Source organism: Colius striatus, chromosome 19, assembly GCF_028858725.1.
Source record: "Colius striatus isolate bColStr4 chromosome 19, bColStr4.1.hap1, whole genome shotgun sequence".
In the NCBI taxonomy this organism is placed as follows: domain Eukaryota; kingdom Metazoa; phylum Chordata; class Aves; order Coliiformes; family Coliidae; genus Colius; species Colius striatus.
The window spans coordinates 8,283,898-8,300,485 of record NC_084777.1 but is presented as its reverse complement, the minus strand read 5'-3'; the positions used below and the strand labels follow the sequence as shown (position 1 = coordinate 8,300,485).

General features: G+C 52.1%; 1 protein-coding gene across 1 annotated transcript in view; it reads right to left on the bottom strand.

The window, feature by feature from the left end:
* ASTN2 (astrotactin 2) overlaps positions 1-16,588 on the bottom strand; it is a 319,116-nt gene that overhangs the window by 122,765 nt on the left and 179,763 nt on the right. Inside the window, exons 12-13 of the mRNA XM_062011422.1 lie at positions 9,309-9,475; positions 7,830-8,018 (exon numbers count right to left, since the gene is read on the bottom strand). Of these exons, the coding sequence (XP_061867406.1) occupies positions 7,830-8,018; positions 9,309-9,475 (356 nt within the window). The remainder of the gene's footprint in view (positions 1-7,829; positions 8,019-9,308; positions 9,476-16,588) is intronic.

Genomic DNA, 16,588 nt, shown 5'->3' with positions numbered 1-16,588 from the left:
ACACACTCACATGTCACCCTGCAGTGTCCTTGATGGGCTACCAGTGCCTGCTGCCTCCAGCCCAGGGACCAGCACTGCTCCTCACTGCCCAGCCAACACACACAGCTCCAGTCTCGACACCCACTGCCTTCCTCCACCTCCCAGAACCCCCCCTGAGTCCTCCTCACCTCCCCAGTGCACCCACACAGCCCCAGCACCATCCCTTTCCCTCCCCGCCGGCACAGCAGCGCTGGGGGTGGCAAGGGCATGGAGAGTGCTCCCTGCCTGGGCACGGGGCTGCTCTGCCCAATTAGTGTGCTGCTGGGTGACAGGCTCTGTGTGCACCGCGTGATTAGCTGTGGGAATGCAAATCTGAACTTCCTCCGCCACAGCAGCTAACAAGATAATGAATATTTTCCTCAGCTGCAGAGAACACAAACATCTGCGCAGACACAGGCGTGCTGCTGGGGCCGGGGCAGCAGGGGCTGGGCTGCGCTGGGGGAGCAGCCTCCAGCACCCCTCGCTGCTCTGTGAAAGCTGCTTGGCTTTTCCTTGGTCTCATGATAAAGGTGAGGAGTGAGGTTGTGTTTTTTAACACTCACTTATGTTTTTGTACCAGCACATCCTTACACACCGCCTGGCACTGCTGGGGGGGCTGAGATGTGAAGTTGGTTTGGGCTGTGCCTGTGGTAGCAGCTTTCACCCTGGCCATCCTCCTCCCCAGGGCTCATGCATATGGGGTGAGCAGTGGGGCTCTCCCTGGCAATGGCAAAACAGCAGAGACTGACCCCATGTGAGGTCACCTCACTGTCTGCACAGACTGGAATGAAACAGAGCAGCTCAGGGACACATCTGGAGCAGGGACAAGGGAGCAGGAGGTGGCTGTGATGGCCATGCCAAGGCTCACCAAGGATACAACGGCCTGCTGCTTATATCCTACTCACATCAGGTGCAGAATGAGTCTGAAAACCTCTAGTACTTAACATATCTCTATTACTAATGTCTCAGTATATTTTAAAGAATCTTTCTTTCTCCCTGGTCCTTGTGTTGTCTTCAGGATATCACTGGCCCTGGCCTTGCTTTGTCTTGCTAGGAGAATAAAGAAATGCTCCCAATCTGCTGCAAAAGCATGTGGCTGCAGACTGTGGGAAACAACACTCAAAACCACAAAGAATCAGAGAATCACAGAATCACAAGGGTTGGAAGGGACCTGCAAAGCTCATCCAGTGCAACCCCCCTGCCAGAGCAGCACCACCTAGAGCAGGGCAGACAGGGACTCATCCAGCTGGGTTGGAATGTCTCCAGAGAAGGAGCCTCCACAGCCCATCTGGGCAGCCCCTGCCAGGGCTCCCTCACCTCAACAGGGAAGAAATTCTTCCTTGTGTTTCTTTGGAACCTCTTCTGTTCCAGCTTGTGTCCATTGCCCCTTGTCCTGTCATTGGCCATCACTGAGGACAGCCTGGCTCCAGCCTCCTGATACCCAGCCTTTATGGATTTGTAAACATGAACGAGATTACCCCTCAGCCTTCTCCAAGCTAAAGAGACCCTTCTCAATGGGATACTAACTTTGAAACAGAGCAGGGCTGGCGCACGCAGGATGCAGCAGTAACCCAAGAGACTGAGTGCTGTGCTAATTGCATTAATCTTTGATACACTGATCAAGTCTCAATGCTCAGCCCGGGCAGTGAGGGTGCACTCAAAAGACATGTCCTGTGTCCATGCACAGCCTGTTGTGGGCTCTGAAAAGGGCTGGATGGACTAAAGAAAGCAGCCAGGATGTCCTCGATGCTATGTTGAGAGGTGGAAAGATTGGGACTGAGAAAAAGCAGCTTGGATGGGGCCCTTTGGGGGCTGCAAAGCCTTTGCAAGTGGCATGCAAAGCGGGCAGCAGGACACCTCTGCCTGGCAGGCACATCCCTGGCAGAGCTCTGGTGTGGCACATACTAGGAGTAGGGCAGGGAGTGGTACATTCTGTCCCACAACAGCTCCAGAGAGCTGCTAAATGTCTAACAGCCCCCTCCCCTGCTCAACTGACAACATCCCCCTTCCTTGCTACCGACGTCCAAGGCCTGCGGCGTTAGCCTGGCTTGGAAAGATATCATTGCTTCCAACTAGTATGTCTGAGGCTTCAGAGTTGTGAACAGGTAATAGAATTGCAGCAACAAATAATAAAAAGAGGAATGAAATGGAAGTCAGCCACTGGAAAAGAGATCCATCCGTTATCCTGGCCTGAAGGGTAATAGGTAAACAGGGCGTAGGGTACCGGCTGGAATAATAAACAGCACAATTATAACTTCTGTGCTCAGAGCTCTCACGGAGAAGGGAAAGAATATGAACAAATCAATAGTGTTAATTTCACTAGTTACAGATGTTACATTCAGGGTGTCACAGCGGAGGCAGGACGGTCTCACCCAGGCTGCCTGCAAGCTCCAAGATGTGCTGCACCAGCCAAGCCCCAACCCAGCCTCTCATCCCCATTGGCCTGGCTGAGCACCCATCCCAGCCCTGGCAGCATCCCCGGGGGCACCCCCAGCCTCAGGGCAGCTGGAATGAGGGGTCCTCAGCGCAGGGGAGGGGGAGGGGTGGGGAATGTTCCCCAGAGCAGCCCCCGGCAGGGATGGCACCGAGCTGTCAGCTCGCCCTGCGAGTTTATTACGGGCTGAGGTGCGGTGAGGGGAGAGAGTGACAGGTTAAAAATTAACCTGCCAAACTGCCCATCAATATTATGGCAGTTCCCTGCGTGGGTTCTGTCACCCGCTGTGTCGCTGGGGAGCAGCCAGGGAGCCCGGCTGTGGCGCTGGGGACAAGCAGCACCCGTGCCCCAGCACCCAGCCACCTCAGAGCTGGGCTCAGCAGCCCCAGCTGGTGCTCGGCACCACCTCCAACCCTCTCTTTCCCTTCCCCAAGGCTGTAAAGAAGCAGCAGCCCTGTTATAGAGGTGTGGATGCAAGGAACAGCATCCTGCAAAGACTGATTTGCAGAGGGAAGGGTGCACCCACAGAATCCCAGCAGGGTGGGGGTGGGAAGGGCCCTGCAGAGCTCATCCAGCCCAAGTCCCTGCTAAAGCAGGTTCCCCTCGATCAGGGGGCACAGGAACGTGTCCAGGTGGGGTTGGAAACCTCCTGAGAAGGAGCCTCCACACCCTCCCTGGGCAGCCTGGGCCAGGGCTCCCTCACCTCAGCACCAAAGGAGTTTCTCCTCCTCTTCCAGTGGAACTGTCTGTGTTGCAGCTTGTGCCTGTTGCCTCTTGTCCTGTCACTGGGCACCACGGAACAAAGTCTGGCCCCATCATTTCAATGCCTGCTCTTTGGAGTGATAGGACAAGAGGAAACGGCCTCAGGCAGCACCAGGAGAGGTTTAGATTGGAGATTGGGAAGAACTTTTTTAATACCTTCAGGTGGAGTGCCCAGCCCTGGAGCTGTTGCAAAGCCAAAGAGCTGAGGTGCTGAGGGCCATGGGTTAGTGGTGGGCTGGGCAGGGTGAGGGGAGAGCTGGGACTCTGTGAGCTTAAAGGTCTTTTCCAACCAAAACAATTCTATGATTCTGTGATTTCAGATGTTTATCAGCTTTGATAAGGTCCCTTCTAAGCCTTCTCCTCTCCGGGAGAGGTGTTCCCATGTCTTGAGGCTTTGCCAAGCAGGAACAAGAGCCAGGAGAAGGGGCAGAGGCTATGGCAGGGATGGGAGAGGACCCTGGTTCAGGCAGACGGCTGCTCCCTGGGGAAGGCTCTGCCACACATTGCTCTAACATCTCGTTTGCCATGTAGCAATAATCCAGTGAGTAAAGCTGGCTCCACGGGTAGTAATTTGGGTTTTCTCCATATTAATGGCATAAAAGCAACAGTCTGAAACTGCAAACAGCTCTTAAACAAAAATCTCTATTCCCTCGTGGCAAAGAGACAGAACAAAACAGATAAAGAAGGAACAAACAACCCATTTGGAAAATAATCCCCTGGTGATTTGGGGACGTGGAGTTTGGGCTCTGCCCCACCGTGAGGCAACAGGGGGGAAAATCGCTCTAATCTAGTCTTTAGCGAGCTGGATCCACCACTGAGCCCCCCGGCTAGAGCAAGAGCTGTGACTGGAATAGATCAGCTCCAATCCCTCTGTTTATTAACACCGGACAGCGCTTCACCAAGAAAAGAACCTGTTCTAAAAGAAAGAGAAGAATGCCTAGAAGAAGCTGGTGTGTGATGAAACATCCCTCTCCTGCTCCCCACCAAAGTGCCTGCAAGGGGCCGCACCTGAGAAGCATCAGAGAGTCACTGAATCAGTGTGGTTGGAAACGACCTTTAAGACCATTGAGTCCAACTCCTAATGTCACACTGCCAAGCCCAACGCTAAACCCTGTCCCTCAGTACTTCATCTCTGCGTCTTTTGAATGTCTTGAGGGATGGGGACTCCACCATCTCCCTGGGCAGCCTGTTCCAGTGCTTAATAACCCTCTCAGTCAGAAAGTTCTTCCTCAGCTCCCATCTAAACCTCCCCTGGCACAACTTAAAAACATCTCCTCTTGTTCTATCATTCATTACTGGAGAGATGAGACCAACCACCACCTCACTACGACTCCCATTCAGGTAGTTGTAGAGAGTGCTCGTGTCTCCCCTCAGCCTCCTCTTCTCTAGGCTGAATGTCTCCAGCTCCCTCAGCTGCTCCTCATAAGACTTGTTCTCCAGACCCTTCCCCAGCTTTGCTGTCAGTCTCTGGACACGCTCCAGCACTTCAATGTCCTTCTTGTCATGAGGGGTCCAGATTTGGACACAGTGTTTGAGATGTTCTCTGATTTAAATCCTTGCAATGAAACAGCAGCAGCAGCAATGACACAGTGCACTCCTGTGAGCACAAACCTTAATGCTGGCTTGTCCAATGGGTCAACCGAGCACCCCAACCACCACAATGGTAATTAGTGGTTATTAAGACATCTCAGCACAGAAAAAGCTGCCTGCAGGGCTCCTAACTCACAGCAGCTGAGCTACAGGGATGCTGTAGTGCCCACGTCCTGCCTGGCTGTGGCTTTGCTGTCATTGATGGCTGGGGAAAGGGTCATTGGCATCAGCACAAAGGGATGTGTGAGCAGGGACAGGCTCTGTGACACATGAGGTGTTGCACAGTGCTGGTGTATTTATGGAGCACATGCAGTACACACAGTGTGAACCCTTCTGGCTGCTGCCCAGCCTGTTGTGGGTATATGGGTCACAGCAGTCAGTATTTGCTTCCTCCATCCTTCCCTTAGGTGACAGCACCTCCTCAGTAATGCCACTAAAGTGCTTGGTGCTGCCTGACCCCCTTGGGTAAAATGATGTGGGTTCAAGAGGAAAAGCAAAATCTGAAGCAGCACAGGCTAGAACCACACACTGGTCTCAGGTCTGGGACCTCCAAAGCTGCACAGCTCTCCCACTACCAGCCTGCTCTGCCCCGTGTTCACATCTAACACCATCCTTACTCTGTGTCCCAAAGGTACCTGCTGCACTTTCGAGCAGGCTGGACAGGGTAAAGCCATCAGTGCTCCACCAGCTCCATCCCCGGGCTGTGCTGAGCCATGGCCTGGCCCACTCAGCCATTGCAAGGGTAGAGGCTCTCATCAGCACTGCAGACCATTGGGTGGCAGAGACCACTCCAACCTCAACAGGATGGAAATACTGTTGGAATTGATAGGTGTTGCCCAGGCCAGGGTGTGCCAGACAGCTTTTCCCAGCACAAAGGCTTCCTCCCAACACCACGCTGACAGGCCTGGCAAATTGAGAATATCCTATTTATGAAAGACACTGAAGATGCGGCGACATGGGAAGCAGACACCATTCAAAGGACTGTCACATCTGCATAGCTAAAGGATCCCAGCAGTTATAAATCCCTTTAAAATACTCAGCCCCTTGTTCTGATAGCAGGTTCTTGCTCCTACTTTGCAGAAACAGGCTTTTAATCCCTGGTATTAGGCAGCTTCCTGCTATGTTTCAAATGCACCAAATTAAGGGCTTCTCTAACAGCTGGTGTCTTAATGCTCAGAGAGGTTCTTGAATATCTATGAAAATCAGAGGCAAATTATATCTTTTAGTTAATAATTTCTTCTCCATTAACCTCCTTCTCTTCCCTTGTTAGGAGATGATGTAATGGTGCTTCTCCAGCATAACCCCCGACACACCGGGCAGCCTGGCCGTGGGGAAGGACGGTGTGTGTGTGTGGAAGTGAGCCCTGCTCATCGCTTCCCGCTGCTTCTGCAGCCAACAGGCTACATTCAAACAGCAAAGGGTGGCTGTGCCGACCTTCCAGGCTGCCAAAAGCATTTCTGGAGCAAGCTGTGCTGTCTACTGCCAGGCTCTGAGCTCTGCCGAGCCAGCGCATCGCATGCTTCAGCCCCAAAACATAGGGGCACGCTCTGCAGGTTGCTCCTGTTTCAGACCTGCTTTCTCCTTGCTCTTAGACCCAAGACTCTTGCCACAGTCAGCACCAGGCACTGAAAACCCTGTTTGTGGTGGTGAGGTTGTGCAAAGCACTGGTCTCTGGCTAGGCAGAACCCCCTGGGAGAAGCTCCCCTGGCTGGCAGCCCGGCCATTGCTCCCGTGGCATGGCAGGGAAAATGAAGAGGAATAAATAAATCAACGTATTTTCCAGTGGCAGCCAGGGGAAGGAGACAGATCACTAACAGCCCTTTATGTTTCTAACCCTTCAGCCAGAGTCCCTGGCAGCGCTTTGGGCTGTGACCCCTGGAATTTCCATCCCAATGCCATGGGTGTTTTATCTTGAGAGCAAAGAGGCCGAGGAACTGCCCCTGGTCCTGCCGAGGGCTGCCCAAACCCACCATTCCCAGGATGCTCTCAGATGGCATGCCTTTGAGAAGCCACCTGTCCCAGGGTAAAACAGATGCCCAGACAGCCTTGTGTGCTTTCTGGCTGAACTTTAGCCCCAAGGATGGGGAATGCATTTGCTTCCCAGCAGCAACGAAGCAGCCCTTAGAGCCCACCCCAGGAAACCAGTGGACGAGCACCGACAACTCCACCTAAAGTCAGAGGCAGCAATGAGCTCTCAGTGCCTTAATAGGAAAGAAACCCTCAGTGCACCGGCAGATGCTGGGTAAAGAAGAGTTGGGTCTGGGTGGGATGTGGGTTGGATCCTCTCCTCACCATGATCAGTGCTGCTGCTTTGAAGCTCACACACCCACACACCCACCTTGGTTGAAAACCAATCAGTATATGGCAGCATGCAGGGAAAAGGAAGATAAATAAATCAACTCATTTTCCTAGTCCTGAATTCAGCAACTATCAGCAAGCTCTCCTCTGTGAGCACTGCACTGGGCATTTCAGACCCCACTCTCACCACCCACTTCTGACCCTTGGCACTCCTGACATCCCTGGGACACAGCCTGCCAGCCTCCCCTCCTCTCTGCACTCTGGTGTGGCATTTGCCTCCAGGTTATTTCTGTTATTATCACGCTGTGCCCAGCTCCTCTCAGTGCTGGAACCGAGATCACTAGCAGAACCAGCTGGCTGAGGCTGAACACACACCCCAGGAAATGCTCTTTCACACTACACACAACAGAACAGCAGAATTCATTGTCACAGGATATCCTGGGGATGAAAGACACCAGCATTCAGAGAGAGATGAGGCAGCACTGCTGAGAGAAGCCCATTGAAGGCACTAACTAAATCCTCACCTGACAGACATGCACTGGCCCAGGAGGGTCCCATGCTGCTGCCTGCAGGAGGGATGAGTGAGTAGGGAAACCACACATGTTCGTTGGCCTCTTGCTCCCTCCCTCTAGTGAATGTGTCAGAGGTGCTGGCTTTGCACCGACTGCCCTTGGTCCCATCTTACCATCCCCATGTTCCCAAAACTAGGAGCAGAACCAGGCCATACCTGAAAGTCATCTGGAAGACCTGTCCTTGGTTGACGTGCTGGCTCCTGTTGTTGTAGCCATGAAGCATCTCCCCGAAGAGGGTGTCATTGAACTTGGCATCTGACTTCAGGCACTTGGGGCCCTCGCAGATGTCAGACAGCATCAGGCAGGACTTCCCATCTGGGGCCAGTTTGTATTCCTCCACACACCTGTGGGGCACCACGAGCTGCCTGAGCTGGGCCAGGCACAGGCTGCACCGCAGGGCACCAAGGCAGCAAAATGACAAAGAACCCCCTGTTCCTTGCCTGCCCCTTCCATCCCATAGCCACAGTGCTCCCCTACCAGCAGTCCCACCTCCAGCCAGGCTCGCTGCCCTCTCCCATTCCTCTGCTGCATTTGCTGCAAGAGAAACTCCCACCCGTCTGTCACACTTTTCCTTGTCTGTTCCCAAAGGGCAGCTCTGCCTTGAAAAGAGATTATGGCAAAAAAACCACCCCAAAAGGAAACTGTCTCTGTCCTTGGGGACAGGAGATTGAAATGCAGATTCCCTGCGTGGGTACAGATGGAGACCACATCCTGAGATTGTCTAGATCCTCCTCACAAAGGTTGCTTGTGCCTCTATGGATCCCAGCCCCTCCTGCAGGCCTGGTGAGGCAAGGTGCTGTGCTCTCTCAGTGATTCCACTGCTCTGTGCTGCTAAACAGAACCAACAAAACAGCAAAAAGGGATAAAAAAGGAGAGAAGCTGACACAGCCAGGGCTCCCTGGGCTGCTCTTCCCTGGAGCAGCCAGCAGCCAGGGCTGCATGATGGCTCTGCTGCACCCACAGCCTGGGACTCAACGGATGCTCCTCAGAGTAACTGAGGAATTTAGTCCCCCTCACACTTGTGGATATTTCCTTCCCAAAAGTGCTCCTTTTCCCCTCTTTTACCCTAATTCTTCCCCCAGGGATGTGAAGTGTGTTCCTACCTATGCCCAAGAGTGTGAAGCAGTCGAGGGATGGGATAGGCAGAGCTCCTGGCTGCAGCTGTGCAGCGTAAAGCCAGATAATCACTGAGCTCCTTTTAGAACATGCAGCAGCCAGGGAGCTTTTCCTGAGAGAAAATGCTAAATTGTGTAGGATTACAGGATCCCAGCCAAAATCAGGGATGAAGCTCTATTTTAAGAGAGGCACAGGGAAGGGAAAAAATTATATTAAAGTAGTATTTTTTAAACAAATAGTCCACCTTTCCCCCTCCAACAAGCACTGCACAGTTTTTGGGTCCCTTCCTGGTGAGCCACAGATCAAACTGTCCAACACACAGTGGGGGAGAGGAAGAATGTGCATCTGCTCACCCTGCTCCTCGCACTCCTGCACGCTCCTGCCCGCGGGCAGAGCAGGTGCCTCTGTTCCCTGCTGAAAGGCAGCTCCAGAAACAGCCTCGTTCTTGGGCACCCAGCTCCCTCGCTGGGCACACCGCCCTGGGGATGGCACAGGGCACAAGCCCTGCACAGACTCACCCACAGAACATGAAGATGGTGCTGGAGGAGGGGTCGTGGGGCAGAGGGAGGGTCTGCTGGAGGCAGAGCTGCTCGCAGCCGCCGTTGAAGCCGTCGGAGCAGTCGATCCCTTTGGAATAGTCGTAGCAGCCGGTGCCGTCCTTCATGGGCCGGAGATCCTCGGGGCACTGCAGGGAGAGATGCAACGTGGGTGGGTCACCTGTGGGTCCTCACCTACCCTGGAGCCACAGCCCACTGGGTGCCCTCCCAGGGCACAGCCTGCACAAGAGCCAGCGCTGCTGAGCTTTGTCTGTATCTCAAACAGATGGATTTGTCCTGAGTGAGGGATGGGGCAGCCCCAGGGGCTCTGCACCACTCTGCATAGCCTCTGGGGAAGGGATAAGGACCTGCTCTGCTGTGAAAGCCTCACTCCCCATCCTCCCTCTGCAGGGACCCTCTGCCTTTGCCAGCTGGTCCTCCAAGATGCAGGGAAGTCTGCTGAAAGCCAGAAAAAGTATCTCAGTCCCTGAGATCAGCCCAGAAAACCATCTCAGCTCTTGGGAGTGCCCCAGAAAAGCATCTCAACTCATGCCAGGCAAGCCAATGCTCAGGGCCTTGGCATCCTCCCCCAGAGGATCTTGCTGCTTCCCAGGGGAGGATGGAGTCATGGGCAGGACTGGGAGATGACAGGTTTGAAGCCCAGGAAACACTGCTGATTCACACAAGTTGGAGACCTGCCTCTGGGGTTTAATTCCAGATCCCCAGCTGCCTTTCCTTGTCCCAAAAGATAAAAGCCATCAGATAGCAAATGCCATCAACAAATTGTCCTCCAGATCAAAACACTCTTGTATTCTACTTGAATTATTTATATTTTTGCCAAACACACACATACACAAACAACAACAAAAAGGCCAATCCTCAGGAAAACAAGAAAGTAGTAGAATCTTCCCTAGGAGCAGCTCACAATTAAAAATGTATTATGAAACTTCTTAAAGATGAGTTAGGCTGGAGCTTGTGCAGGTACTGATGAAGGCAGGTTATAAATGGCCTCTGTCAAACAGAAGAAAAGGTTATAAAACTGCTATACTTTGTGCCTCAAAAAGAAAATCAATATTCTGTGTGAGCAAAATGCTGTGTATATTAATAACAGTTCAGGAGAGCCTGGACCTGCACTGGCTGACACTGGGCAGGCTGCTGGGCCTCGCTCACTCTTGGCTACTCAAGAAGCAAACTGCCTGCAGGGGACACCAGGAAGATGCTTTAGAGAGCCCTGTCTCATCTCATCTGAAACTGAAGGTGTCCCTGGTCATTGAAGGGAGGTTGGATTATATGACCTTTAAAAGTCCTTTCAAATCCAAACCCTTGTATGATTCTATTGGCAACAAAGGGCTTTGGAACAGGACGCTGCCCATCTCTGTAGAGCAGAGAGGGTCCTAGAGAGGCAGCTTGGGAAATAGCCCTGCCTAGGCATAAAGCAGCAGAAGAAATGAGCAGGAGAAGCTTTCTAACTGCATATACAGAATAAACATGAAGGAGGAGAGGACACTTAGAGCAATATGTGCTTTTCACTACAAAGCTGTCTGGGAAACAGGAGCAGGATAAGTGTGTTTGGGAATCTGCAGATACAACACTGATTTCCTGCAGTCTCCTCCACTCTGCCTGCCTTACCGTAAGGATGAGAGCTCTGCAAACTGGCAGAAAGGCATCTCCCTGGAGGACTAGGGGCACAGCACCCTCTCCTCCGTGGCAGTGCATCCACTCCTCTGCTGCCTTCTCTATGCCAACCGTGATGGGGTGGTCTGGGACTCTGCCCAAGTCTCCTCTGGAGTTCCTGAAGGACCTTCCAAGGTTCTGAAGGCAACTGGATGCTGAGCTCAGCATCTTCCCCAGCCCACAGAAGAAGATATAAAATCAGAATTACAGAATCATAGGATGGTGGAGGTTGGAAGAGACCTCTAGAGCTCATCCAGCCAAACCCCCTTGCTAAAGTAGGTTCTCCTCCATCAGGTCACACAGGAACATGTCCAAAGATGATGGCTCCCACGAGCCAGTCACCAAAGCCCTCCCTCCCTTAGTCCCACTCTGCTTGAGGTTACCCTTGAGATATTCCTCCAGTTTTGGCACTTCCTTTCTGTTGTAATTAAGCACCCTAATGTACTTTAATTATGGCAGCCAACATTTGCAAAACCCAGCACCCCTTCTCCTCCCCACCCATCCCCAGCTTGGCACACAGCCGAGTCTCCAGACAGACGTTGTGTTGCAGCAAGAAGCTCTCCAGGGACAGAAAGCTTTGGGAGCCAATGCACAAACATGTGAGATGTCCCTGCTCAGTGGGGCTGGGTGGGCCAGGGCTGCCAGCGGAGGTGGCCAGCTCTGCAGTCAGTGCCAGGCAGCAGAACCAGCAGGCAGGCAGCGGCTGCCAGGGATGAATAGGTGATGGAGCAACACTGGGCACAATGAAACATCATTACAGATCTCCCTGTGCCTGCAGCAGAGGGTTTGCAAGCAGGATCTCCCACAAACAGATCAGACCAGGGGGAAAACTAAAGCTCATGTGGGTGCAACTATGTTCTCACCCAGATTGGACACAAATGACCCAGGAAAAAGGTTGCTGGTGCTAATCCTGACTGTCCAGGCAGTGCTGAGGGGTTGTGCTGGGCTCACCAAAACCAGTGCTTGCTCTGTGTTTGCTGGGCTTTTACAAAGGACCAGATCTGTTATTGCTGACATTGATTTGTCTGGCTTGGGCAGCAGAGAACCAATAATTACGGTGAGTTTTAATCAATGAGCCGTCCATTCAGCTGCAGTTCAATCTGTGATCGGCCTCAGCAGTGACACAGGATGGGGGGCTGGGTCAGAAAATGATTAGAAAATCAATGAGCAGCTCAGTCAATAACCTGTCTGGGCAATCATAGGTGACACGTCCCTTCCTGATGGGAGGAGAGCTGGTGAGACATGCTGCCCCAGCCCCAGCAGCCCCCAGGCAACCTCCTCTGCACACCCCACGTCTGGATACGGGATGGATCCACATAACCAGGGAGACAAAAGGATCCCACAAACTGCTGACCACCAACTGAGAAGAAAAAGCTGTTTGTGGTTTGCCATGTTAGACCTGCACTGCTTGGGAATTCACTTCAAACTCCCAGGCCATCCTTCATCCATAGATCTGACAAACAAAAACATCTCAGAGCTTGGGAAGAGGGTTTGGTACTTAATCCATGCTACGGAGAGGAAAAGAGAGGTAGGGGGAGACTCCAGCTCATTCTCTGCTCTGAGAAGCCAGGGAGAAACCCTTACCATACAAATGTAATTCCTCTGCCTTGCAAATCCCCTCCATCTATGCAGGAGAGAATTGGCTTCTCCGTGACAACAGCCAGCCCTGAAAATCGCTCTTGTGATTGGAAAAGAAAAGTTACTTCCTTATCTCCCCCTGCATTAACACTGATACTGCAGATCCTGGAGTCTGAACACAGCTCCAGCCCCCCAGCCCTGCTGCTGCTGCCCTCAGGGTCGCAGAGGCAGCTCGGTGGGGTTTGGCTGATGGCACAGCCCTGCTGCAGAGCACCCTGGGCTTCAGCGGTGTCGTCAGTCAGCAAACAGCCTCCAAGTACACAGGGGGAGCGGATATGCTGAATAAGAAGGTGCTATTTTTATCCGGGTTTTGGAAAAAGAAAGTCTTTTTTCCCTTTTAAATGACATCACCAAGGTGAAACAGAGTGGCAGAGCTGGCAGGACCTGATGCCACATGCCCCTGCCACCCTCAGGATGCCACCAGAGCCTCACCGATGCACCGGGACAGCGGCTGGAACAAAATAGGCTGCCTGTACCCATCACTGTCACCTCAGCACAGCGTGTGACACCATGGGGCCTCCTGCCACCAGCACCAGGCACAGCTCCTCTGCCCCCCATCACCACCCCCAGCACAGCCAGAGCAAGCACAATGGGAAGATCATCTTCAAGGGGAAATAAAGCAAGCACCTGCCAAAAGACACAGTAGAAGTTGTGTCTTAGGAAAATAACTATCTGGACAAGTCCCTGTCTGTGTTAGGGGGAAAAAAATGTAGCCTTTGCTTACTTTCTCATTTACAAAGCTCATTAGCAGCCAGATGGGTGAGGGGGTCACTGGCAATGAAACCCAGAGTCTCATTACTGACATGGATCTCCCAGATGAGCGGCCAGCAGCTCTCCATCTGAGCTTCCTGACAGTGTTTCTCAGCTCAGCTCCTCTCTTCAAGTCTTTTTAAAAAAAGAATATTTAATAAAGCATTTCTGTAGAGAGTAAACTGCCCTTTTTTATTATTCTGCTCTGTTTTCTCAACAAGAGCAGCCTTCTTTTTGTCAGAGACCTCTCCCACGCTGGGGTGCCAGAGGTGATGCTCTGGGCACAGATGAGCTCGGCTCTTCCTCGCCTGTCCAGAACCACACAGGGAAGCTGCCACCAACCCCTGCTCCTGGTGCCACTCTGGGTACTACACATCCACATCTGGACACCTCCAGAGGTGACACCCAGGACCTCAGCCCCGTGCCCAGTGCAGCTTCCCAAGCTGCATCCCCAGCACTGCTGGCCTGAGGCTGCAAATGCAGGTGGTGGCTCAGTGGGGCAGAGGCACAGCCTGTAACATCCAAGGGCCCTAATGACCCTCTTTGTTCAGAGGCATCCTCACTCCTCACCAAGGAACCTCTTCAGCATGAGACAAAAACATTAATCTCAGGCAATGCTGAGGCACAAGCAAGTGCCAGCATTTTAATGAGCTCCAAACTATGCACTGGCATGTATTTTATTTGCTTGTTGGAGCTCAGAAATGATACAAACGCAGTAAACTCCTCCGTGTCCATATATATATATTCAGACAACTTCAGCTTATTCTGCCTTCGCTTCCTTGGCTCTGGAGGAGCTCCTCAGCAGGACCCAAGTCTGGCTGTACACAGCCCAGCCTCTACAGGTGAGATTTACCCCTCCTCTCCTAATATTTGGTAAAAGGAACCAAAAAGCTGGTCACTGAAGTGCCTGTCGGCTACAGGCAATCTCTGCAGGGCTTCCCCCACCTCACCTCCTTGGGCAGCTGTGTCCTCAGCACCACCCTGGCTGAGCAGCCCCCTCTGACACCCTGCTGTGGGAATCATCCTTCCCAGAGGGAAACATTACAACTGTTTTGTGAAATAACAGTCATTATCTTCCCACTCTTCTTCCCCTCCCTCCTTTCCCTCCGCTTCCTCTTCCCTTTCAAGATCATCAATCATTATTTTAGCCTCAGAAAAATCAAACCCATCTGTCTTGCAGGCTCTGAGCACACACTGTGATAGCTCAAGCTCCTCAGCTCCATGCTCCCATCACAGGGGGCACCAAAGGTGTCCATGGAGGACACCAAAGCTCTGAGCAACGAGGCAGTGTGTCCCCTCCTCTGGCAAGCACACAGCCCTCATGTGGACTCTCTTGGATGAGCCACTCTGTGTATTTCAAATCTCAATTCAAAGTGGGATGGGCCTGTTTTAAGCAGCTGGTTGGATTCACATTGGGTGAATCTTCCTCCTACCTTTCACCCTACAGGTGGAGTGACAGTAAGGGCTCAGAGCTGCAGCATGGAAATCAAGCTAGTGGAAGCCCCCCAGCTGCTTTTCTATCAGGAGTTACCAACAGCTCATTTTGGGGTGCAGTTGCACCTCCAGCCCATCAAAGCATCTCCCTCCCTAGCCACAGCAGAGCCTGGCACATCCAAAAACCTTTGAGAGACCAGAAATCCAACTGCTGCCCAGGCAAAACACTACATACCAAACCCTATGAAACCTAAACCAAACCTGAAGACCCAACCCAGCTGTGACCACAACATATGAAACACCCTAGCTTGCCTGAGGCAGAGGGGCAAGCCTGGTGCCAGCCAAGCTCCCCAAGGAACACCACTGAAAAAGCCAATCCTGGAGAAAATGGAGCTTTTATCACCCAAACTACCTCTTCCCAGTACAGGCAGAGACCTCCTGCTCACCTTGCTGCTTCCTGAGCTATTCCATTTGCTTTTTCACGTGGCCACTGCTTACCAACATGGTGCAAACCCCTTTGCAACACTGAAATCAAAGGCAAGGGGGTGATGGGCTCCCCACCTGCCCCTCCACTCCCTGCCACAGCTGGCTATCGACTCCAGTGTCTCTCACATCCTTTGCTGCTCTGTCTTCCTCAAATCCCCTTTTCCTCACAGGCAGTTACCTGGCTTAATGAGAGAAATCCAAAATCACAGGCTCCGGGGGGCTTGCTGTGTTGCTCAGGGGGCTTCTGCTTCCAACCATAACATGCATAAGGAGGCATCTTCTGCTTCAAGGAGCCAGCTAAACTTTGAAGGGATTAGAAGAGAAGGTTTCCTCCCATCTCCCTCCCTGGTGTGTGCATCTCTAACACAATTAGCTCTGTGCCTCGTCAGGCAGGGACCGAGGAGTTTTTATTTTTCAATGAACAATTGTCTGTCAGAAAAATGCAGATTTGATGAAGCTAAAGTGCTTTGTGGGATTCCATCAATTACATCTCAAAAGTCACTGGGAAATTAGGAGAGCGTTTACTTTTTACAAGGTTGAATTGTTTTGGTTTCCAAGGCCTCATTTTGTTTTTATTTCAGGCTGAACACTAGGATAATGCAATACAGAACATAATGCTCCAGATGATGATGTTGGAATGAAACATCTCCCCCTCCTTCATAGAAAGGAGATGATTTGAACCAAAATATGTTTGGAACTTTCACGTAGGTGGAAGATTTCTTCACAGCATTTTGGGCTGGGCTGAAACTCCCAAATACCTAATTTCCCCCCAGGAATATAAGTTCTCAGCATCACCTATTTCATTTTGAAGTGCTTTCCCACTCCCCACGGTCCCCAAGTCACCTCTGGGTGTCTTGTGATGGAAAGAGGAGACCAGAACAGCAGGCACTGCCCTGATCCTTCATTTCTAATCCCATTCCTCCCTGGCATGGTTCCACTCTTAGATTAACCTGTTTCTCTGCCCCATTTTGTGGCAGCTAAGGAACAACCCATTGTTTTGATGTAGAAGACAGCAAAAGAGAAGGATTAGCTCCAGACAGGCTGTGCTAAGGCCTGTATGCCTGCATGGACCATGCCAAATTTACATCTAAAAAGGCAGAGACTGACACCACCCCAGTGTCATTGTGGGCCACAACCCCCTGGCAGATGCTCTCCCTTCTGCATACTGCTGAGCCAGGCAAACTCCCTCCTGCCTGATGGCCCGACCCTGTGATAGTGGAAAGGAACAGTTCACATCATCCTTGTAGGCAAACTATACTTTTTTCTCAGTCAAATTGGAA